The following is a 25276-nucleotide window of genomic DNA, read 5'->3' as shown; positions in this document are numbered from 1 at the left end:
GGGCAGGAGCCGAGGCCAGGGAGCCCTCTGCGTCAGCTGCTGCTCACTGCGCCGCGCCAGTACCAGCTGGGACTCACCCGCAGCTCCATGCTTGTGCCCGGCTCGACTCGTCCAACCTCCAAGAAGCAGGTACGTGCCACCTGTCGGAGGCTGGGGAGGAGGGACGCGGAGGTCAGTGCCGTTTGAGGCTCAAAAAGTAAGGTATCCACGACAGCCTGGGCAGAATGGGCACTAGAAATGTAGGGCGAATGCCAGCTGCGCGGAGGAGCTCCAGCTGCGGATGCCAGTTGTGTATGGGGGCCTGCCAGCTGACAGCCTAGGATGCCAGGAAGAACCATCTGTGTGCTGATCAATGTGTTCTAAGGAAATGCTGCTTTGGCAGGTCCAGGTCTCTGTGTCCTATGTGGGATATGGCATGAGTGTGGCATGAGTCTAGACACTAACAACCCCTTCCTCACATGTGCGTGCAGCTCACTCACTCTCTCCTCTTAAAGCTCCCAGGGGCAGCTACCGCTGGTCAGTTTGTCAAAGGGGTACAGTAGTCAGGTGGAAGGGGAGATTTTCCACCAATCCCAAATCAGAAAGAGGCATCTTTGAAAATCTCACCAATCCCAAACCAGAAGGAGGCGCGGTGCTCCAAGGCAAGTGATTGAGCCAAGGGAAGCCCTAGCCAACCCATTCTAGCTGTCCTCTGAGGAAGGAACATCTTCCTGACCTGGCTGCTTTTGGAATGGGCTGAGTTGGAGATTGAGCTGATGCTCACTTCCCCAGGCATGGGCATGAAAAGGTCCCCTAAGTTAGACCCCCTAAAGTGGAAGGAAGGAGAGCTGGTTGTGCTGGGGTTGGGGCATCCCCCACTCCTTTGATGTTGTAGATGCATGCCAAACTGGAGTCATCACAAGCCCTGGAATGAGGACCAGGGACAAGGGCGTCCTCTGAAGTGCATCATCAGGACACAAGCTTAGTCAGTAGCCTCTGCTGAGACAGGGTGGAGACACTATCTTGGGGACTCTCCGTCTACAGGGAGAGCCATAGAGAAAAAGACTGGGAGCCAACAAGTGCACCAAGACCTGAGAGGTTAAGAATCCTTCTCCTTCCTCCTGTGACCCTGTCCAGCCCAGTTCTGTGGCCCTGGAATCTTGAGCACTTCTACAGGTAGAGTGGAGCCACCCCAAAGCAGCCAGGCTTTCTCCTGGTAGGCTGGGAGAAGCCACACTTGCTATATTATTCTAGGCAAACGGGAAAGGAGCCTAAATGGGCCTGGCCCTTCTCAGCTGAGTGGGCTAGACAGCTGGGAATGTAGCACATCTCATTTGCCCTTGCCGATTACGGGACATGGACTAGCTCAGAAAAGCAGGGAGCTGTTGTCTGGAATAAGAACAGGGCACTACGAGGGGTAGACCAGAAGCCCTTTTCTCCCTAAGACTGTTTACCTGGAAGGTGCTACTACAAATACTACCACTAATTATAATAAGTGGAAGTATTCAATATAATAATAATTATCGCTACATGCCAGGAAATTTATAAACATTATTTAATTTAATCCTCACAACCGTGAGGTATAGAGTTTATATCTATTACTGTTGTTCAAATTAAATAATTAAGGTTCAGACAGCCTAAGTAATTTGCTTACTGTTTCAGAGCCAATAAAAGGGAAAGAACTAGAATACAAGCCCAGGCCTAGAAGTCCATTATAAAAGAGTTCGGACTAGAAACCTGAGAGCTGGTCCCCCACTGCCTCCCATGATTTGTGTGCCCTTGAGCAAGCTGCTGTCCATCTCGATGTCTTCTCCATCTCAAAAGTAAAGGAATTGGATTAGCACTGTGCCTTCTTTAATTCTGTGACTGATATCTCCTTCTCCATATTTTTCCTCAATTCCAGCCTTGTCCCTCTACCCTCTTCCCAGTTGTTTCCCCTAGGATCCTCCCTCTGTTCCACTTCAAAATGTCCCCATTCAAAGGGTTCTCTAGGATCTCCTTACCTGGCATCATCCCATCAGGGCAGCCCCTTGAGGAAGGGCCTGTCACTGTCCCTTTAATTCTCCTCGGGTTTGGAATGCAAGTGAGTTGAGCCAGCCATCTCTGTGAGGTCAGATAAGATACTATATATATCAGAGTCAGTAACCTGAGATCCGGATTACCCAGCCCAGAGTCAGACTCCAGCCTTCCAGCTCACCACTGCCTCTCCACTGCGCTTCTGGCCCTGCTGGGGAAGGAGAAGCCCCCAGATCCTGTTCATTGCCCCTGGACACAGGTCAGTAGCTGCTCCGTTAGTATCTGAGCTTCACAGTGCCAGTGAACAGAGGGCCCTGGACTGTCTGTTTAGTGGAACAATTGAGAGGTTGCCCCGTCAGGTCCAATGGGTGCTGTGGGCAAGAAGGAAGGCTCAGGCCCAAGGACAGAAGAAAGATGAAGTCCTGGAGGAGAGGGAGAAAGCCACTCTTCTCTGGAGAGGGGGCACCAGAAGAGTGCCTGGACAGAGGTGGCTGGAAAAGGGAATTTAAGGATTCCAGCACTGCCTCGGGGCCCATTTCATTGCCTTTTCTTGGCAGTGTAGAGATACCTACCCCCTCCCAACCTGAAACCTAGAAGCACCCAATAGACACACTACCCTGGGCCTACCCACTCACTTCTTTTCTACCAGTCAGGATTCTTGCTCTAATCTCCAATCTATTTTACCTCTTCTCCTGCCCCTCTCCCAGCCCTTGGGCAACTACTAGGAGCAAGACAGAGATGGATCCAAATTCCCTTGGATGAGCCCCCAGCCAAGGCATGCAAAACAATTAGGCACAAAACTGATGGGTCAGTGGGTGCCAGCCCATGAGAAATCGAGGTACTCATGAGAAATCGAGGTACTAGTGACAGGTTGGAGGGGAGGAGGCAGGCTGAGGCTCCTAGACAAACTCTTAGACTATGTGAGGACAAATATCCTGCTCCGCCCACAATCCTCCACTCTACCTGCATCCTCCACACCTGCCGGGACATCCCTCAACCCTGGAGTTGACACGTGTGCCCAGACAGTGCCTGAGCAGCTGAGAGTGAGGGTTGGAGAGTGTAGATAAAGGGAGACAGGGTCCCTCTCTCAGCCCACTTTGCCCTTCAGATCAGCACATCAGCAGTGCCTTTTTCCTTCATTGTTGGCAAGTGGCTGTGGGAAGCTCTGACATCACCACTGTGAAGGTTCCCAAGTACCTGACAGGACTGGCTGGTTCTCCTCCACTCACCTGTCCTGGACATCTGGGCATGAGGGAAGGGACTGAATCCTATTGAGGCATGCCTCTGAAAACCACCTAGAGACTTTCTATCCAGGAAATGGCAAAGCCACAGAAGCTGGCATGCCTTCACCCCAGAAAGCAGAGCCGACCTGGGCAGAGAGGAGCCAGGAAGGCTGCTGGGATGTGGAACATTACCCATCCCCTACCCTGGGGGCCAGGAGTGCCTGGGATTCCTGGGGAGCAAGTCCCTCCCCTGGCTGGGCAGGTTAGGGAGCCTTTCACATGAGCAATAGGAAATGACAGTGGCTGATTGTAAGAGGGTTGGCTTCCCTAGGGGGACAGGGTTCATTTTAACCCTTGATTCACCCAGCCTGGGTACCTTGTGGAGCTAGCCGAGCTGCAGCAAGGGTAGGAAGCTGGAAGCTATGTCCATAACCAGGCCTCAGGCCAAGGGCCCTGGCTGGAGCTAGACACTAGTGCCAGGGGGCACGCAGGAGCTTGGCACCACAGATGAAATGGAGGCCTCCTGGGCCATCTCTCAGCTGATCAGTATTGTTCTGGGGCTCAGGTTGCACCTAGCTTCGCTTTCATTCCCCTGCAGTGGAAACTCGGAAGGAGTGCTCCTACGGAAGTCTGTACTTGCCATGCTGTTGCCTAGACAGTGATGCCTGGATGCCCCAACACTACACCTCAGGGAGAGGTCAAGATAGTATGAAGTGGGAGGCTTGGCTTCAGGGTGGCTGTTAGAAGACAGAACACAGCTCTGCCACTCTTCCCATCATGACCTTGGGAAATCCACATCACTTCCACAAACCCTCGTTTCCTTATCTGCAAATGGGCATAATAATAGCACCTACTGCTTAGAGCAGTTGTGAGGATTAAATGAGTTAATCACAGTGTCCCAGAAGTCTTAGTGCAATTTTAAGCTTTAATAACTTCAGAAATATGAATGCTAAATGCTTCATTTGGATGTTTCATTATTTAAATTTCTTGTCTAGTTTTTAAATTTGGAATAAAAATATTTTTAATTTCAATTTAATGTGAAAAATTAAAACTTCAAATGATGTTTGTAAGCTTAAGGCATTTATTCTTCCAAAAAGAATTAAAGTTAAAAACTGCACTGAGACTTTGGGAACACTCTGTATGAGCGCACTTAGAAGAGCACCAGGCATGTGGCGAGGGCTGTCTGAGTGCTGGAGTTAGGGCTGCATGTGAAGCATTCAGCGTGGTACCTAGTCCAGAGGTGTTCAATACCTGCTGGCCAGGGTGATTGTGCTTCACTCACATGTCCTACCAGGAAGCTGAATACTCTGTGCAGAGGAATGCTGCTGCCTGACCCAAGAGGGGGAAATTGAGAAAAATGAGGGGAAACTCTGGCAAGAGCAAAAAAGAGTGGAGGCACCTCTGAAGATGATATGGAGGAGGAGCTTGGCAGGTGGACGGCCCCTGTTGTCTGAGGTGACAGCACCTGGGGAGGTGCCCCCTGGAGTCAGTCACATGCCTGCACTTGCCAGCTCTGGGTAAACAATGAAAAGGAGCCAGGCATCAGGGCCCCCCCCACTCCCTACCCCCCCCCACCCCTGCACTGGGCAGGGAGGAGGTAGGGGGATCCCAGCCAATCGGCTTGCCTCCCACTGCCCCATGAAAGGGCCATTCAGTTCAGGCTGTTCCTGTGGCAACGGAGAGACTCAAGGAGACCCGCAGCCATGTGAGTGTTCATCCTGTCCCTGTCTTGTGCAACAAGGCAAAGGCCAGGGCCCTGGCCCACTCTCCCACCCATGGTGCATTCTGAAGCTTTCTGGGTCACCCCTGCCAGGTAATGCCAAGGGGCACCAACCCAAGGTGCCTGCTCACCTGGAAAATACTAGCACTTTTCTCAAGAGTGAAACTGGAGGACTGGGGAATGGGAAAGGCATGCTCAAGACCTCAGCCCCAGTAGGGATTCTCTCCCCAGACATGGGAACTGTAAGCCAGAGGTCAGTGCTGAGAAGCAGCTTCCAAGGCACTGTTAGTAATAGCATAACACACTTCCCCACTCACCCACCCAGGGCTACTCCGGGGAGGGGGGGGCCATCTGTCAGTTACCTGCCAGATTGGAACAGACAGGAAAGCAAGGATTTAGGAGCCCTCCTAAGACTCTGGGCCAAAAGGTATGACTCCATCTCCAGTCCCTGACCCTTCCCAGGGCTACTTATCAGCTGTCCCAGGGCCGGCCTTCCCTATCCAGGCTACGCCTTGTATGGCCCCTGCACTTCTGCATCATTAGGGCCAAGAGAGATCACAAGCTTGAGGCACTGCCTGCAGAATACCAATTCCTGGGAGCCTTAGTGTGGGAGAGAGGGAGAGAGAGTCTAGGGAGGAGTTCTGAGCTCATGGGGGTGGAGGGTCGTATCTGATTGGCTGCCCAGTGTCCCAGAGCCCAGCTCCTGAGACCTGGAGTCTCTTTGACTTTGAATTATTGATGGAGTTCTCATCAATAGTGAAAGAGAGCAGGACTGGTCCCAGCCCCAGCCCCCTTTGCCTCTGTGTCTCCCCCGGCCACCCTCAGGCTTCACTCTCTTGTCCACACCTTAGAAAGTTAAACGAATGGGAAGAAAGATTGTGGTTCCCCTCAACCCTGAATGAGGTCTTCCTACAGCTACCTTTTCTTAGAAAGGGGTGAAAGTTGTGCTGGAGGTGGAAGCGCAGTGGACAAGGGAGTACACACAAAGGTAGGGCGTCCCTAGGCCAGGTAGGAAAGAGTGGACTATAAATGTGGACTAGGTTTTTCTGATGCCAGCCTGTACTGAAAATTGCATGGACTAAGTTTCTAGTGCTCTCTGCCAAGCCCTCAGCATTTGAGGCTTGGCACCAGCTCCTCTCTGCCCTAATGAGCTGGCCAACCAGCCTGGGGATAGCTGTGGGTTGCCCAAGCCACTAACTGCTAAATAGCTAGACTGGCCACTGCCTGCTCATCCATTCATCTCACTGGGGGCTCTTCTCACTGGGGGCTCACCTCACTGGGGGTTGCTGGGGGAAGCCTTGGTGCTCAGAGCTGAGGTCAGAGGCCGCCAAGGCCAGGAGATAGCCAGCTCTGATAATATTACAGGCCAACAAAGGGACGAGCTGGGCAGCAGGAGCCGAGGGAAGAGATAATAACTACTGTCAGTGTTGAAGGTTTTCACACGTTATTATCTCATTTATTCCTCACAACAGCTCTATGAAATAGGAATCATGATGATGATTATACTCACTTTACAGGTGAAGAAATTGAGGCTCAAAATGGTTAAATGACTAGGGCAAAATCACCCAGTTAGTCAATCACAGAGAGGGTCAAAACCAGCCCCTGTACACACTACTCTGAGAGTTGTGGGTGACTCTGCCCTCCCACCCCCGAAATCTCCCAAGAGCCCCTGATGGCCCTCAGGAAAGGGGCCTGATCCCACTTGCTACTCTTTCCAAAGCACCTTTGCTCTCCAGCTCCATTGTAAATAAAACCTCTGAATTTAGAGTAATGGAGGGACTTTATAGGTCACCAAGTGAGCCTAAATTTGATGAGAAGGGGTGAATCGAGGTAAAGTGGAAAGAGCATTGGGCTAGAAATCTGAAAGACCTGGATTCCAATCCCAGCTTTGCAAATGTGTGACCTTGGACAAATTAGCGTCACTTTTTCCATCTGTACAACAGAGAGGTTAAAATGGATGACCCTTTAGAGCCCTCAAAACTCCTTAATTCTGAGATTCTGTGTTCCTTCACCAGACCCACCCCAGAGGTAAAGACTGGGAGTTAAGTACAGGGAGTGCTTCCTGCAGTTCAGGATTTTAGCCTCTAGGGGGCCCCCTTTGCACAAGTCATTATCCCCGTGAGCAGTTGGGGATGGATGTTGGTAGGGGAACTCCTGGAAGGGCACAGACCCTAACTCTACTTAGAACAAAACACAACCCAGTGAAGAGAGTGGGTTCTACCACACTACCACGCAAAGATCCCTATCCGTACCCCCACAGCAGGTGACCATGTCCAGGGAAGGACTCTCCTTTGGGGTCTAGAGACCAAGCCCCCTCTCAGCCACATGCTCACTCACCACCGCCTCCTCCCAGCCCCCATTATTTCCTCTAATGAGCCTCTTTTTCTTCACCAGGAAGCTGATCCACTCCAGCTCGCACAGTCAGGAGGGAGGGAAACAGTCTTAACTCTTGAACTCTCCACTGTTCTCAGTCCAGAGGGTGAGGGCGGTGGCATCCCTCCAGCTCAGGAGTTTCTGCAGAAGCTGAGGAGAGGAAGCTGGTGGGATCTGGGTTGGAATACTACGTGAGGCTTGGAGGGCTGCAGAGGGTGGGCAGTCCCTGCTTTCATGTTTGGGTCTTTGAGTAGAGCACTCAAAGAGGCCAGGATATGCTGAGATTGACTGCCCTGTGTCATTTATAAGAGCCAGTAACCTCTGTGCTCTCGCAGAGGTGTGATGAATGTGTGAGTGCAGACCTGTGTGCACATGCATGCATGCACATGCATAGGCTTATTTCTCAGTGGCAGGCCAACCTCTTGTGGAAGTGGACTGTTGAGATCTAAGGTTCTGGCCAACTGGGGATGAAGAGCAGGTACAGTGGGAGCCTGACACCTGACAAGGCCCTCTGACAACTGCTTTCCTTGTCTTTCAGCCCATGAGGCTCCCAGGCCCCACTGAGTGCAGCCCTGAAGGATGTCCCAGCTCTCCTCCACCCTGAAGCGCTACACAGAATCGGCCCGCTACACAGATGCCCCTTATGCCAAATCAGGCTATGGCACCTACACTCCCTCTTCCTACGGGGCCAACCTGGCTGCCTCCTTCCTGGAGAAGGAGAAGCTTGGTTTCAAGCCAGGCCCCCCAACCAGCTTCCTCACCTGTCCCCGTACCTATGGCCCCTCCTCCATCCTGGACTATGACAGGGGCCGCTCCCTGCTGAGACCAGACATCACCGGGGGTGGTAAGCGGGCAGAGAGCCAGACTCGGGGCACTGAGCGGCCTTCAGGGAGTGGACTCAGCGGGGGCAGTGGATTCCCTTATGGAGTAACCAACAATTCCCTCAGCTACCTGCCCATGAGTGCTCGTGATCAGGGGGTAACCCTGACCCAGAAGAGGTCGAACAGTCAATTAGACCTGGCCAGGGATTTCTCCAGCCTGCGGACCTCAGATAACTACCGGATAGACCCTGGGAACCTGGGCCGTAGCCCCATGCTGGCCCGCACACGCAAGGAGCTGTGCGCCCTGCAGGGGCTCTACCAGGCAGCCAGCCGCTCCGAATACCTGGCCAACTATCTGGAGAACTATGCTCGCAAGGGGAGCACACCACAGGTGCCCACCCAGACCCCTCCCTCACGAGTCCCTGAAGTCCTCAGCCCCACCTACCGACCCAGTGGCCGTTACACTCTGTGGGAGAAGAGTAAGGGCCAGGCACCTGGGCCCAGCCGCTCCAGCTCCCCAGGGCGAGAAACTATGGTGAGTTTGCCTCTTGGGGACCCGGTGATGGGCTGGGGAGGCAACCACTGATATAGAAGAGCCAGGTTGAGGGAAAGACTCCCAACTCGACTAATGATCGAAGGTGGAGGTTTTCTTCCCAAATCTCTTGGCAACTGCTCCTGCAGCCCTAGTGCCGACAAGCCAGGGAAGTCATCTAGGCATATCTGGTGCCCTCGTGGCTCACTGTCCTGTTCAGAGGCTCTCCCACTCTCCCCAGGAAACCCACTTCAGGACCTGTACACTCGACGATGGTCCAACAGCACTCCCGGAAATGTACAGTTACACCCACATGCACTACGATTCCTACCCTCTACTTTTCCACTCAACATGCCAGGGTCCCATGCAGGCCCTGCCTCATCCTGGACTGGATGCTGAGGCCCCCAGACCACCAGTGTTCTCTGTGGTAAGAGCGGCCTCTGTGCTCTGGTTGCATCTCTCCTCCTGCTCAGGCTTTCGCTTCCCAGCCTGGAGACCTAGCTTAGCCTTTGGGCCTAGTCACTGGGGAAGAGGTCCTCTCTTATGACACTAACTGGATCAGGACCAGGGTGCCAGGACAGCAGTCCTTATCATGTGTCTTCGGAGAAAGTGGTGGAGAAACTTGTCTAGGTCTTTAGACAATCCAGTACCTCTATATTCCAGTACCTCTATATTCCAGTCCTGCCTGGGCTTAAAATGAGGGAAGAGGCTCTGCTGAGCAAAGGCTAGCTGGTCTCACTCGCATCTAATCCCTGAACATACCTCTCCTAGGGCACAGACTACATTCTGCCTTTTCTGTAGCTGTTAGTGACCCATTAGGTGGCTAATGCTCAGAGGATGAGAAAGAAAGCATATCTCTAGATCCCTTACCATGTGCCTAGAGCAGTGCAGAGCTCAGCTGATTTGCTAATTGCATGTGTGGATGGTGAGTGGAGTAGATGGATGGGTGGATGGGCAGATAGACAGGCAAGCATATGGGCAGGAGAGTTAAGTGTTGTGTCTCTGTTACCTTATAAGCCCTTCCCCTACTCCTAGAACATGTGCCTTTTTGAAACAATAGCTACGTCACAGCAAGAAATGCTGCTTAGGGGGCTTGTCCAGATAAATGGAGCAGGGGTGCAGAACAGGGGTGGGGCTTTGGGTCATAGACCTTGAAGCTTGGCATAACTAAAGGGTCTTGAGAGGACGACTTTGATAACATTACCTAGAGAGTCTTGGCCTTGGTGGGCCATCTGTGAAGTGCCATGAGAGATAAAAAAAAAAAGCTAGTGCCTGCCAGGACATTCAGACCCTGGCAGGGCAGGGTTGGCTACTACACTGGAGGGCTAGTGTAGAAGATGAGTGGGAAACAACACAGGTGGCCTGGGAGAGAGATCGTGTTTTCTGAGGAACATGTGCTCGTATTAGAGTATAATTCACTTGGGCATGTCTGGTGTTGCTCATCTCGGGGAAAATTAGAAGATGGTTCTCAGTGGAGGGGCTTAGATCCTAGAGGCTTCTGATTCCTCAAAGTGGATCTGCAGACCTCCTGTATCAGAATCACCTGCATCAGAATCACTTGGGCCCCACCCAGATCCTGTGAATCAAACACTCTAGAGATAGTGCCTGGGAATCTGCCCTTTTCACAAGCTCTTCAGGTAATAAGCACGCTAAGGGTTGAAAACCTCCTCTCCACAAATCAGGTGCAGACCCACCCTCAGCCCCAATCATGAGAGAGCAAGGTCTCCACCTTTCCTGGGTAGCATACAATGGGACTCTGCCTCCTTCTAACAGACATATCCTGAACCTCCCTGGAGTCTGTTGCCCTCCACTCCACTCAAAGTGGATACCCAGGTCCCACCCCCAACCCCACTCCCAGAGGCAGGGTGAGGGGAATTTTGAGAAAGGACCTCGGAGGAATGGCAGATCACCCTGGGGCACACTTAGCCACCCTAACATCCTTCCTTTCCTTCCAGAAACAGCTCACAATACACTTAAGTAATGCCAATAACACTCTACAATTAATTTAGTGTTCCACTCTGAGCTCACACTCACATATTGCCAACTGGGAAAGACCCCTAATAGGTCAATGGTGTAAGACCCTGATTTAACCTCACCCCCTCTCTCCTCAGCACTCTCATCTGGAGCTGACTAGGTCTTGCTAAAGTGAGAACAATCCTGCTCATGGGGCATGGACCACTTCTTTCTAAAACTGGGTAGTTTCTTTTTACAGCTGCATTTGGGGATCTTACCTTCTCGTTCATTCATTTACAGAGCTCAGCTTACTAACAGTATAACCTCAGAGGAGTTCTTTAACTTCTGAACCTGTTTCCTCTGTAAAACAAGAGTGATCAGAATTCCCACTTCATAGATTATCATGAGGAATTGAAGGTTGTGTGTGTAAGGGCCTGGCATGAAGTAGGTGCTCAATGAATGTTTGTCCTCCTTGCACCCTCCCAGGTGCTTTGGGAAGCAAGAGATATGTGCACCTGATCCTTGCCCTCAGTGCATTCACAATTAACTTGGGGAAATAAGTTCTTAAAATAGCTGCAATAGAAGGCAGCCCTCGATGTTTTTAAGTGTCATAGGTGATGGGAAAGGGAGAGGTCTTCTGCAGCTGGGATGGGCTGCTGTGACCACCAGAAGGAACGGTTTGCCTCTTTAACCTTGGACACTTCTCATCTGAGCTCTGTTTCCTATATGACCATCCATAAAAAGGAATGGTCATATTTGCCCTGCCCATCTCATAGGGATGTCATGAGGCTCAAAGCAAATAATGGATGTAGAAGAATCTGAAGCCAGTACAATGCTATGGAAGAGTCTGTGTAAACTTAAGGTGGAAAAGATGACAGAAAAGGGGCGTTTGGCAGCTGACTAGAGTCGGGAGGGGAGCAGCCTTGGGAGGAACAAAGGTAAGAAAGTGCTCCTTTGGCAAGATCAAGCCTGATCTGACACCTCTGAGGCCCCTGGAACAGATCACTTGAACTACAGTTGGCATTCATAAACAGAGGTCAAAAGCAGGCCCCAGCCAGGGCACAGAACAATTCTAACCAGACTCATTCCCCTCATTAACAATAACAGGCAACATGAACTTGGAATATCACAGACTCAGCTAAACACAGAACTGGTGAAGGAGGAGACATGAATTCTGAATAACCTTCCATGCTTGCAGAAGCGCCAATAAAGTGCCGGTCCCCCAGGATGCAGCTCAGCCTAGGATAAATGAGGGCTGCCCCAGGCTCTACTTTCTGTTTAAAATGCAGACAGATTGTAGAGGAGAGATGTGATGGTTCAGAACTGGTATATAACAAAAAAGCTTTCACTACTCCCAGTGGAGACTCCAAGCCAGGTGAGTTGGCCCTGCAGAGAACCAGGAGCCCAAGTACCCAACCTGGTCATGTCCCCACTCTGCCCCACCTCTCCTGTTCCCCTAGCCTATGGAAGGACAAGCTGTTCCCACTGAGCCCTGCCAGGGCAATGCTTTAACCCCTACAATCCATCCTAATCCTCCTCCACTCCACCCCTTCCAGCCGCTCCCTCCCCAGCCCTGGCATTCTGCCTGCCAGCCTCAGCCTTACCTTCTCCCTGCCCTGCCTAGGCCACCCTCTCCTCTCTCCCAAAGAAGAGTTAGGGGTCAGTCCTCCAGAGAACAATCTCCAGGCCAGGCACCTGCTGCTCAGATGCAATGCCAGGAACTGAGGCTTAGAGCCTGGCCCAGCCCATTCTCCACACACATTGCCCTCTGCTCTGGGGCCTGGTGCTGGGAGCAAAAAGTCTGAGAACCTAGAGTACCTGGGTCCTATTTGCCCCTGGGGCTGCTGACTCATCTCTTGAAGCCTTGGTTTCCAGCTGGTCAGTGACAGGGAGATTATATAAGCTGAGGTCATATAACTTTTCTCTTGGGTGGGACTTTGGACTTGACTGCTGCCGTGAGGTGGGGAGGGGGTGGACAAGTTAAGGATGACAGGGCTGCCCTAGAGCTCCTAGGTGAGAAGTATGACCTTCCTCTTTCATCCCTTGCCTTCTCACTGTTTACTCAGCCACTCTGAACAACAACTCTGCTGTCCTGTTTGTCCAGCTTAGCTGCCTGAGACCTTGGGGCCTGTCCTCACCCAGTCAGCCACACTAAGAAAGCTGTACTTCCTGAGGGCTTGAATCTGTGCTGACAGCATGAGAAGGTCACTCAGAGGACACCTTAAGCCAGAGGGGTCCCATGGCCAGGACCACTATCAGCTGCTGAGAGAAGGAGGGCAGTTGGTTTATGGTTTGTGATTAGAGTCATCAAGACACTGATGTCTCTGTCTCTTGAAGCCTGGCTGTGGGCTGTGTCCTGGCTGTTGGCCTTGGTGCTGCCTTACCCAGGCTCAGTTTCTCAATCAGTGCCCAGCACCATCCTCTCTGCTTCCTCCTCCACCCCCACTCCAGGATGTCTTCATGAGTTAACATGGTGTTGGGGTGGTACTCAGCAACGTGTAAGTTAATCTAAGCCTGGCAAAATGTTCCCTGCCCTGGCAGAGACGTTCCACTGACCATCAGCTCTAGAAATGAACATCATTTTCAGGGCCCAGAGCTACACAAGTGACCCTCACCTTAATGGATACATAAAACTGGTGCCCTGAACAGAGGTATAAGCAAGAGAAGGAAGTGTGTGGGCCTCTGGAATCCAGCTGGTTCAGGCCAGACTGTCCTGAGGCTCCAAAGAATACAGAGCTTTTGGCCTCATAGGGTAAGATTGATACAGAGAAGCAGAGCTTCCTACCAGCCCTCCCTCCCCAAGGGCACTTGTGGGCTGAAAGCCCAGCCCCCAACAAGGACTCTGAACCCTTACCAGTTCAACCAGTCAGTCAGGCCACCAGTCTTTCCGTTTGCAGTGGTAATAACAGCTGTGTACTGGGAGCAGGGCCACTGGCTTGAGGCATTTGCCTGGGCTTGCACAGTGTTTCCACACCACGGACCAAGCTTCCCACTAAGATCTTAGAAAGCAAAATACTCTCAGTCCTGCCCTCACAGAGCTAATTCTGAGTTTAATTTATTTATACTCCATCCATGCCAGGAAGGATTTGAGGTGAAGAAAAAGTACTTATCCTACAGGGGAGGCAAGGCAAGCACAGGCTCTGAGAAATGGCAATCTCAGGCTACAAGAATGAATGGTGCTCAGATCAGGTCAGTATATCGGAGTCAGAGAGTCACGAAGCCAGAGCCAGATTCAGATCCCTAGAGACTACAGTCATCCCTCCGTATCCACTGGACATTGGTTCCTGGAGCCCCTCAGATACCAAACTCCACCAATGTTCAAGTCCCTTATATAAAATGGTATAGTATTTGCACATAACCTGTATTTGCATATAGGCTGCAGCAGGGTATGCCTACACATCACTTCATTCATGTGCTGGGCACTAGGCAAATTCAAGTTTTGCTTGAACTTCCTGGGATTTTTTTTCAAATATTATCCATTTGAGTTTGGTTGAATCCGTGGAAATGAAACCCACAGATACAGGAGACCAACTGGGTCTTTAATCCATCCCACTTCATGATATGGCACTGAAGAGAAAGGGTCTCATAGGGGCTTGGCTAGTTGAGAAATGAGCCAGAATTCTTTTTTGGTTGTGTACAACAGCAGTCAGACCTGCTTGACAAGATGACCCTGCGTGAATTCTTTCCCCTCCCCCCAGACTTCTCAAAGAGCTTTCCCCATCTGGGCCTCCCTCTTCTCAGCAATGCCCCTCACCTTCTGCATCCCAGGAAAAAGAGAGCATGCTGACAGAATGCCATGATGTCCTAGGGTGGGAGTACTCACATCACTGGCCTAAGTCATGGGGAGATAAGCCAAAAGCTCCCGTGGCTGAGCTACTGTTGGACAGCAAGTCCTACAGCACCCTAACTCATGCAAAACCAGACTCACCTTACTATTTGAGGCTCAGTGGAATTTCCAGGATGCCCAGCACAACCTGTTCTGGCCCCCGTTAGAGATGAGATCACCATTTATTAAGAAGCCCCTAAGAGAACCCACAACTGTGCCCTTGAGGAGGTTTCGGTGTGGTGGCACAATCAACATACAATCTAAGACCATTTACAGAAGTCTTAGAGACACTTAAAAAACAAAGATAAATATATTAAGATAAATTAATACAGTATAAACTGAATACTAGCAGACTAAGAGTATGCAGTAACGGGCGGTTTAGAGCTGGGTGGAGTTCATTAGAGAAGGCTTTGGTGAAAACACAATGTTGAGCAAAATTTATAAGGAGGTAATTGGTAGAGAGCCGGAAGGGCATTCCAAAATCTCCTAGTAGTTGTTAAAAGTATGGGTTTTGCTATAGGACAAGTCTGAGTTCAAAGTCCCACACTGTCATTTACCAGTTTTTTAGTCCTGGCAAGTCATTTGAACTCTCAGATCTTAAGGTTCTTCATCTATAAAACAGAGATAACAGTTCCTACATCACTGTGTTATGGAAGTTAACTGGGATAATATATCTGAAGCACTTACCGGTGCCTGGCATTTAGTAAGTACTTAATCAGTGACAGTTTTGTTTTTTAAGTGAGAGAAGGCTAGTGCTGAAGCAGAGAAATAAGAGCAAGTTGGTTGGCGGCAGGGATCAGAAAAGAGAGAGGGTGGTGACAATGGAAGGAGCCTATGGACAGACAACCTCAGAGACAAGGGTACCTGATGCTTCTGGACTGGATGCAAGAGTCAGGTGGCTATAGGTGTTTCAGGAAAGTGATGCGATCAAATGGAAGCATTGCTTGCTGCAGACAGTATAGGACTGTGGTTAGAAGTGTATGTACAGAAAAAGGCCATTGTGTTTTGTTCAGAGGCCAGGTTTGGCCATAGCAGGAGGTGGACAAAGATTGTGACAGTGGAGATCACCCGTCCTAAAATGACCCTCGTTTATCACCAAGTAGAAGGCCCTGCAGCTCCTGCCTCCTACCTACTCCTCCCACCACTACTTCTGGAAAACATGGGGGCAGCTATCTATGCTCCCTTCTCATTAGCATCAAATTGCTGTTTTGTGGGTGGGCTAGGGTACAGCCATACATGTGTTCTGGACACATTCCCCATGTGGCTGTGGTCATGTGTGCAGCGCAGTGTACATGTGGGGATGAGCATGCCAAGAGGAACAGAAGGAGGCCACAGATGAGTAACAGCTCACACTGCTGCCTCTCAGAGTATTTTTAAATGCTAAAAATACTGGCTAAAAATAGCAACCTCCAAACAAGATACTTTCTCCAGGCAGATTCTATGTGGGTCCCTGATAGGTGAGGCAGAGGTAGCACCAAATAAAACACAAAGACATCTGATCTTCAGGCACTGCTGCACTTAGGGTCAGAGTATACCCTCACCCCACCAGCTGAGCACCATTTCCCCACCATTGTGTTACTTTAGCCCCACCTCCCAAAAACAAATCAAAATTTGAGATTCTATGAAAGATGGAGAAGAGGCCAGAAAAGGTTCTTACCTGGGGCCAAAAGGGACAGTAACCTATTGGACCTTATAAAATATGAGTATTGCCTCTCTTAATAATATGCCAAGCTAAGACTGGAGGGAGGAGGGACACTCAGTCCAGAAGCCTTGGAAATCTATCTCCTTAACGTGGGCTCATCTACCCTCATGGACTGTGTGGATGCTGGGCTCCAAGAGGGCCTGAGTCCCCACTGAATGTTGTACAAAAGTTTGTGTGTAAGTGCATTTTTCCCCAAAGAGACTACAGAGCTTTCGTCGAGTTCTCAGGATAATCTGCAGTCCCCCAAAAGTTAGGAATTGTATGCTGCCTTAAGGGAAGTTCGCCCGGCTGACACTCGGTCTGCGGGCATTATAGACGATTTCTTATTTCGTTCAGCATTATCCCATCTACGTCCATCCACGTCATTGCCCTCCCGTCCTGCCCTCCCAGGGGGTTGCAGGCCTCTGCGACGGGCTCGCCTGGCCAGTTGGCGGCTGGGGGCGGCCGAGCTGGTACCCAACCCACGGGAGGCGCGGGGGTGGACAGCGAGGCGGCCTCTCCTGGATCCCCCGCAGGCTCCCGGGGACTGGGCGGAGAAGGGGGCGGAGCAGGCTCCGCCCAGGCGCTGACGTCACGGGCCCGAGGCGCCTGCGGGGCTGTCAGTCCGCCAGGGCAGCAGAGCCGGCGACCGGGCTGTTGGCTGCGCGCGCCGGGGAGGTTGAGGCGGAGGAGCGCGCGGTTGGTCCGCCGTAGCGGTTACCGCCGGGCGTGGCGGACGGTGTCCTGTGGCGACTTCGCCGGTCTTAGCGTCCGGGCTGTGGGACCGCGCGGTACACCCCCGTGCCCCCTTTGCCAACGTTAGGCGTGGGGCGGAGCCCGCCGCCCGCCCCCCAGCATGCGCACCTCGTACACCGTGACCCTGCCAGAGGAGCCCCCCGCCGGCCCTTTTCCCGCCCTCGCCAAGGAGCTGCGGCCGCGCTCCCCTCTCTCCCCTTCCCTGCTGCTTTCTACCTTCGTGGGGCTCCTGCTCAACAAAGCCAAGGTACGCGGGGCCCCTTTCCGGCACCCCCACGCGGAGGGCCTGGGGTTCTGCCTACTTCCCGGGAACGCCGGGCCCCCCCCCCCGCGCCCAGTCCGCCGCGCCCCCTTAGCCGGGGGACGGATTCTTCCTAGCCCCCACCCCTCCTTTCCCACGGTCTCCCGACAAGGAATGCCCCCACCCCAGGTGATCTCACGCTTACTCGAAGCCCCCTACCCTGTTGAGGTCTTGTCCGGAGTCCCTCCCCACCCTCGTAACCCTGGCACCAGGTGGCTCTTGGCTTTCAATTACTGAGACCTATCAGGTGCAGGAAAGCACCTAGTAACCTTGACTAGTTCTCGGCATGTGAGGGAACGGGCAGCACGCTGGACTCTGCGGGTGTGACTCCTTTAAGGCCAAAACCCAGCAAGAAAGGCTAATCAGAAAGGGTCTGCCTCCCCCTACCACTGATCCCAAAGGGTTGGTAACCGGGGGTCCTTTGACCCTATCTATGAAGGGCAAAGGAATTGCAGACAGGTGGCAAAGGGCAACTTCCCTTTTTTTTTCCAGCCCTCCCCAGTACTGCTAAGTGGGCACTGGATCCCTCAAATGAAGTAGCCACGGACTAATGCTGAGGCTAAAGACTGGGCACTGCCCACTTGGGGAAGGAAGAAGGGGCCAGAGCTTGACAGATCTTACGTAACAGGCACCAGCTCCCGTGTTGGCAGTGCGTGCACTGCCCGTGCCAGAGCCACACCAGGCTCCTTGGCTGCAGCCAGGACTCATGGCTGACCCTCATGGCACAGGTGAAGTAAGCAGGAAAGCCCTCTACTGGGGTCTTGCATGTGAAGACACAAACCTCAATCATACTTTCTTATACGGCCCATATACCCAGATGTTTCCTCAGCATTAACCCAGAATGGGCTCTTCCTGAGCCCCCTGCTGCTGCACTGGAAGGTGAATGTTGTCTGTTTACTGACTGAAGATGGCATCTACTTTCTAGGACAGTGGGTCCTATTTAGTCAAAATTGGGTTTGCTGGTGGCTAATTTTAAGGAAGTTTCTGATCCAAATTTTCTCACCTCTTTGCACGTGAGTTCCAGCATACCAGCCGGAGTCATTTCCTTCTCTCCTGGTGAGAGGCCGGCTGTGCAGGGTCTCTTCCAACTTCTCCAGTTCTAGCCTCTCCCTGTCAGCCCTGAGGTAGGATTGTTTTCGTGGTAAGAAAGGTCACTCCTGGGACATTTTGTTCCCTCTGAAATGGAAAGTGCTGACTTTCCCCAGAGCTCCTGATTTCCTATTCATGGCAGAAGAATATCTGGCTGGGCATAGAACAGCCCTGCTCTCCCCTCTGCTCCCACTCCCTGACTCCTGTTATCCAACCACCTTCTAGGCAGAGTGCTTAGAAATTGGTATGTGGTTTTGAGCTCAGGAAATTTTAGACAAAGGCATGGCACCCCTCAAGAAAACTGAGGGTCCTAGCACTGCCTTAAAGGAGCTTCCCCATCTCCCCACCGACCAGGCTGTTAGTAGGGTCAGATCCTCAAGAATAGTAACTGTGGATGATGACAGGTTCTTCCTGACCCTCACCCCGCTGGCTGAGTTGGTATCAACACCACAGAATGCCTCAGTAGAAAGATGCCTCCAGTTTCCCATTGCCCCACCCTCACTGGTGCTAAGTGAGTACTTTCTCAGCTTAGGGCCCACTTTGGTGGACACTGACACTGTCACCAGTGGTAGAATGCTTTGCTTCTACAGCCTATTTAGACAGATGTTGTCTGAGGCACAAGGGGTAAGAACTAATAAAGCGTTGCCAAAAATAGGTGTAAGAGTGGATATTCTGTTGTGGGCAGGTTTTAATGTTTAGCTCCAAATGTGCAAAGCAGAGACTTCTGCAGTGTTTTTGTTGGGCCCCAGGGGAGTCCTCTAGGTCTACCTGAAAATGCTGATAAGGTCTTTGTCCAGGGAATGCACTCTGTTGTGTCTCTCTTACTGGAACATTAGGGTTTAGACTGTCATAAAGGTAAGATTCAAATTTCATGTCTGGCCCTGGCAGAGCTCTTCAAGGATGCTTACACCCCACCTGCTGCCAACAGGCTTTTCTCTCTAGCTGCAGGTGGAAACTAGGTCTCTCTTCTAGGTATGTGTCCTTCTCTGCCTGTTAGTGTTAGACTTGATAACTGGCAAGGAAGGATCCTTTTACTTGTGGGGTCGGCATGGCAATTCCTGAGAAAAGCCCTCCAGCCTGCCTTTTCCCTCCCCACCCCCTTGAGCTGACAGCCTCATGGGCTTTGAGCTGCTGACAGCCTTAGAGGCTGTCAGCACACGGCATGAGTAATTTTAGCTGAGTTATTTCAGGCTCCTGTTCTGATCAGGATTGAGCTGGCCCCACGCATGCCCCAGCCAGTGTCGCTCCAGAGTTGCCTGTTCCCAGACCCCCTCCCTAAGAGAGGCGGGGGTGGCAGGCTCAGCTGCAGAAGGCTTCTTTAACCCTTTGAACCTGAAGGTTTTCTGACTCCTTGGAGGTGGGGCCAGGGATTAGCCATTGACCTGGACAGACCATGCTCAGAGTTCTCAACCTAGCTAGCACCTGTTCTTTCTCCAACCCCCTCACCAGCCTCCACAATAGGTACATGAGCAATAGTGGCACCTTCAGCCAGGTGCTTACCTCTGTTGGCCACAATCTACTATCACAAGGATTCCCAGCCAGTGGCCAGTTGGGATGCTGAAACCTGAGCCAGGCAGGGAGGATTCTCTGGCTTTAATCAGCCCTCTGGAGCTGAGCTCAGCTGGAAAGAATTCCACCTGTCTCTGGCAGTTCATAATGGCTGGCTGACTTGAGTTTTTCCCAGCTAAAGATCTAAACTATTAAAATGTTTTGTCATTGAACTTTTTAAGACCTCCCTGAAGTGCTTATTATGAGCACTGCTTTACGTATTGGACATCTAGGGGTACAAATATAGGTTATTTGAGATAGTTCCTGGATTTGGGACCTGAAATTTCTTGTCGCCAGGAATCAAATATGTTTCCAAATATATGAATTCCTAGTCTCTAGTTCTAATCTCCATTCTCCAATATGGCAGAGAATGAAGAGTAATATAAAGATGGGGGAAAATACATAGTCAATAAAAGAAAGGAAAAACCCCAAGAATATTTTTGTTGAGTATTGAAAATGACAGGCATTCCTCAGTCCTCTTTCCTACAAGGTATGTAGACTAAAGTTGAAGAGTATAATATGTGTGGCCTGATGCTTATGGCTCCAGCTGGGATAGGATTGTATGTAAGAGCCAGGCACAGACCTAGCCTCTTTGCCTTCAGCCTCATATGCCCTGTGTTCTTTGCTTGCAGAATTCCAAGAGCGCCCAGGGTCTGGCTGGTCTTCGAAACCTTGGGAACACGGTGAGTTCTTCCCAGCCTACTTCTTTCCTGGGACCACCCCCTACTATCAAGACTGGGACAATCTAACCAGAGTCCCCTCCGGGCTCCATCTGACTCCCTACCCTTTAAGCCAGGTGGTATCTGCTCTTCCTGGCTGGTGTTTCACAGAATTGGTGGGCTCTGCCTCACCCCTGCCTCCAGCAGGAAGCACTGCTAGAGGGGAGTTGCCCTTTTAACTGTCAGCCTAGCTACTTTCCTGGATCTTTCTCCTCAAGGACATCCATCACTTCCCACGCTCTTCTGTCCAGCTCAGCCATGCTTTTATACATCTGTATAGTAAATAATCAGTTACATGACTTGTGCCATTGGTGGGAATTTGCCTCACTTCTACCTTTTTCACTTATAGGGAGAGAAACTTGAGGCTATGGGAGGATTCATTTCTGGGGTAGATGAATGTGAGGGCCTTTGGTACTAAGTAAGTAGAGACGCCAGATAGGGTCTCTCTTCCCCTGCTAATTATCTGGATCGTCTCTTGCAGTGCTTTATGAACTCCATTCTGCAGTGCCTGAGCAATACCCGAGAGCTGAGAGATTATTGCCTGCAGAGGCTTTATATGCGAGATCTCAGCCACAGTAGCAATGCACACACAGCCCTCATGGAAGGTAAGGAACCCATCCGTGGACACAGTCCTGCTTCCCCTGTGGACACTTTTCCACTCTGCTGTTGCTGTACTAGTAGTTGTATTTTATATGTATCTGTCTTATTTTTCTTTCTTTGCCCAGTTTTTGTTGGGATTCTAGTTCTAGAGTTGCTTATAGAAAATGTCCTACCTCTATACCCTCTCCTTTTAATAGAGTTTGCAAAACTAATTCAGACCATGTGGACTTCATCTCCCAATGATGTGGTGAGCCCATCTGAGTTCAAGACCCAGATCCAGAGATATGCACCGCGCTTCGTTGGCTATAAGTAAGAGCCTTGCAGACACGTCCTCCCCAAGGTGGGTGTGGCAACAGCAGCTTCTTGGGATGAGAGGGATTGCTCACTCTTTTCTTTGGGTTCAGTCAGCAGGATGCTCAAGAGTTTCTTCGCTTTCTTCTGGATGGGCTCCACAACGAAGTGAACCGAGTAACAGTGAGGCCTAAGTCCAGCCCTGAGAACCTTGATCATCTTCCGTAAGTAAGAGGAGAAAGATGTAGGAAGTAAAACTTTATGAATTTGAGTTTTTTACCTACTTCTTTGGGGATAATAATTTGAGAACTTTTAATATTAAGTATTTATATTGATAGAACGTTAAACTTATTATTGTTTGAGCTTGATAGAACCTTAAGCTCATCATGGTTTAAGCTCTGACCCATTGTCTTCTCTCTGGTTCCTAGTGATGATGAGAAAGGGCGACAGATGTGGAGGAAATATCTAGAACGGGAAGACAGTCGGATTGGAGGTGAGTGCTTGAATGGGGGGAAATGCCTGCTTTTTCTGTAAAGTGCTTTTTCCTGAGCAGAGCATGAAAAGCTCTGAGAATCATCCTTCCAGGCAGCCCTCTTTCTACCCAGTGTCCAACAAGCAGGCAGGAGCAGTGAGAAAGAAGATGTGTAGAAAACCATGTGCTCAATTCCCTGTGTTTAAGCACTGCATGTCCATCTCTTCCCCAGATCTCTTTGTGGGGCAACTGAAGAGCTCCCTGACATGTACCGATTGTGGTTACTGTTCTACAGTCTTTGATCCCTTCTGGGACCTCTCGCTGCCCATTGCTAAGGTATGCACCCCTGTTGACCCACTTTTGAAACTCCACTTTTATCCTTTTGTGCCATTGACCTCTTTACTTTTTTCTCTCCCAGCGAGGTTATCCTGAGGTGACTTTAATGGACTGCATGAGGCTCTTCACCAAAGAGGATGTGCTTGATGGCGATGAAAAGCCTGTAAGTCACTCTTCCATATGGTTTCTAAGAGACCTCTCTAGGAAAACTCCGTCACCAGCAGATCCGGCCCAGTAGTTACAGTATTCATACAGTCCTCTCTAGTTCTGTTCATCATATCTTTCAGACATGCTGTCGCTGCCGAGCCAGAAAACGATGTATAAAGAAGTTCTCCATCCAGAGGTTCCCAAAGATCTTGGTGCTTCGTATCCTTAAGGTCCATCAAGGCAGGGACTTGACTTTAGAGAGAGACTGATGACAAGGGGCTGAGGTGAAGGCCGAGGTGAAGAGTAGGAGAAAAGGGGACTGGATAGCCTTTGTCTTCTTGTTTGCTCTTCTGCTGCCTGAGGGATGCTCGCCCTCTTAGGAGGCAGTCCTCCTTTACTTTGACTCTTTCTTGCCACCTTGTCTGTCCTTGACACACAACAATACCAGATCTGAAGCGGTTCTCCGAATCCAGGATACGAACCAGCAAGCTCACAACATTTGTGAATTTCCCATTAAGAGACTTGGACTTAAGAGAATTTGCCTCAGAAAACACCAGTGAGTATTTTTCAGCAAGAAAGAAAGAAACAAGGCATGGTATCTAAGATACAGATGGGAGGCCAAGAGGTGAAGGGGAAGCTGCTAAAGAGTGAGTTTTGAAACTGGAAATAGAGGCAGGAGGGGAAAGAAGTGACTCAGGTGCTTGAAACTTTGTGTTTCCTCCTCAGACCATGCTGTTTACAACCTGTATGCTGTGTCCAATCACTCTGGAACCACTATGGGCGGCCATTATACGGCCTACTGTCGGAGTCCAGTGACAGGCGAATGGCACACTTTCAATGACTCCAGGTGAGATGAGGTTTCAGACAGGCCTGCTGGCTGTCAGACACCTGTACCTCACCCATCTGTATGGCTTCTACCTTGATTGGACAGAAAAAGTGAGCCAAAAAGCCGTGTAACCTATATGAGTCTTATGCCCATTCAAAGAATCTCTAGAAGACAAGGTTGGCCTCGGGTGTATACTAGAGAGATTACAGGCAGGCCCTCACAGGCCTTCACACTCCCTCAGCCATGCAGCTCTATCCCAATGGCCCCCCACACCAAGGCTCTGACTTTTCCCTGCTCTCTCCACAGTGTCACGCCCATGTCCTCCAGCCAAACTCGCACCAGCGACGCCTATTTGCTCTTCTACGAATTGGCCAGTCCACCCTCCCGCATGTAGCAGTGAGGAGCTATATCCCTTTTTCCCTTCCCTGTGGTGGCCCCACACCCCAAGGTTTTTTTTTTTTTTAAGACAAAAAAAAAAAAAAAAAACAACCTGACAAGAGAAAAATAAAGTCAACTAAAGCTGCCGAGCAGGAGTTGCTGCAGCCTGGTCAGGGTCTGAAGTGGGGAGCCAGGTGCTCCTGAGCTACACCTGTCATGCAAGATCAACAGGACATGGAGACCAGAGCCAGCACAGTGCCCCCTCAGCTTCTCTTGTTTGCATTTTTAAGCTTGTGGTTTTTTTCCTGAGTGTAATAAACAGCGGACTGTGGGGAGAGGATCTTCATCCACTTGCAGCGGGCTCCAGCCCCTGCTCCTCCTGAGAAGACAGCGCCCTCTGGAGCCTGCTGGGAGGATCTCTGCCTGGAAGCTCCTGCGCCTGAGCCTGGCGCCCCATCTTCACCTGGACCTTGTTCACTGGTCCAGAAGCAAGACAAACACTCATGAGCCAAGAGCCTTCTTAACGCTGCTAACTCCAGGGGGACAGACCAGGGGACATCTTTGAAAAAAGCTGTTTTTGGTTTTAAAAGCCCAACTTTTTTTTTTTTTTAATTACCATAACTAAAGTTTTCAGACTGGAGATGCTCTCCTTCACACCTCTTCACCGCTGGGACGTTGTGCTGGTCATTTTTTTTTTAATTCTTCAAATGCAACTTTTCTAATGCTGGCCCTCAGTGGTGCTGGGTCGGTGTCGTCCAGACCTCCAGCACAGCCACAGTAGACCTGGGATCTAACAAGTTCTTGGTTTTCGGTTTTTAGGGTTTTTTCAGTGTTTCAGATGGAATCTAGTTGCCTCTAAGAATTGTGCCTTATAGTATTTGGGGACCAGGGGTTAACTGCCCCTCTCTGAAATATCCCTCAGCCTCTTCCCTTTTCCCCAGTGCCATGTTCAAACTGGCTGTGGGAGATCGGGGTTGTGCCCTTAGCCCCTGGCTTGTTTGCATTGCAGTGAGATGAGAAGGAGAGTAGGTAAAAGGAGATTTCTTAGGATAGTGTATCAAGTTTTTCCTGACCACTTCCTCTAACCCACCCCTGGTCTGCTCCCCAGCTGTTTGAAGGCTAGCACAAGCCCCTCATTCCTAGAGCTTCTCTCACCTTTAATTTATTCCCTCAATATGCTTTTTTCCCCTGACTTTCCTTCCCCCACCCGCACCTTCTCAGAGCCTCCTAGACACAGGCCCTTTGGACCCAGTTTCTCAGGGATGCCCGTGCTACCCCTCAGCTCTCCTTGATACCAGTCTTCAGCCCTGGAAGCTGGAGCCTGAGTGTTTTTGAGACATCTTGCCTCATGGGCACAATTTGCCCTAAGTAGCTGAGCAAAATTCTGTGCTGTCCCAGGGAGTAAAGCTGTTCAGCACCAAGGCAAAGAGCTCTGTGCATGGAGCTCTTTGCACCCACACAGCTGGCCTGGCGTGTGCCCCTTGGAGCCTGGAGCTTTCCAGTGCTTCCAGGAGGAGGCATCAGAGAAAGATACCCCAAGTTTAACTCGCCTGACACCCTTCTCCAGGGAAGACTTATGAATCTGAGCCAAAGGGCTAGTGTACACTTGTTTACTGTGTAAGCAAGAGTGGAAGAACATCTAATGTACAGTGGAAACTTGTACAGAATAAATAATAGCTTTGAGAAATA

At 50.8% G+C, this 25276-nt stretch overlaps 1 protein-coding gene across 4 annotated transcripts; it reads left to right on the top strand.

The window, feature by feature from the left end:
* On the top strand, positions 1–25276 carry USP2 (ubiquitin specific peptidase 2). Of its 4 annotated transcripts, none has more exons than XM_023525826.1 (14): positions 1–129; positions 7850–8667; positions 8906–9091; positions 20451–20501; positions 21019–21142; positions 21335–21446; positions 21542–21652; positions 21857–21921; positions 22133–22236; positions 22319–22399; positions 22524–22602; positions 22832–22939; positions 23110–23230; positions 23516–25276. In XM_023525826.1, exons 2-14 carry the CDS (start codon positions 7891–7893, stop codon positions 23601–23603), a joined length of 2007 nt encoding a protein of 668 aa, XP_023381594.1. In that variant the 5' UTR covers positions 1–129; positions 7850–7890; the 3' UTR covers positions 23604–25276. The 4 variants fall into 4 exon arrangements, with proteins under 4 accessions (XP_023381594.1, XP_023381596.1, XP_023381595.1 ...); XM_023525827.1 differs by lacking the exon at positions 1–129 and adding an exon at positions 2141–2254; XM_023525828.1 differs by lacking the exon at positions 8906–9091.

Source organism: Pteropus vampyrus, unplaced genomic scaffold, assembly GCF_000151845.1.
Source record: "Pteropus vampyrus isolate Shadow unplaced genomic scaffold, Pvam_2.0 Scaffold633, whole genome shotgun sequence".
In the NCBI taxonomy this organism is placed as follows: Eukaryota; Metazoa; Chordata; class Mammalia; order Chiroptera; family Pteropodidae; genus Pteropus; species Pteropus vampyrus.
Note: the sequence above shows the minus strand (reverse complement) of the source record. Positions and strands in the feature narration are given on the sequence as shown.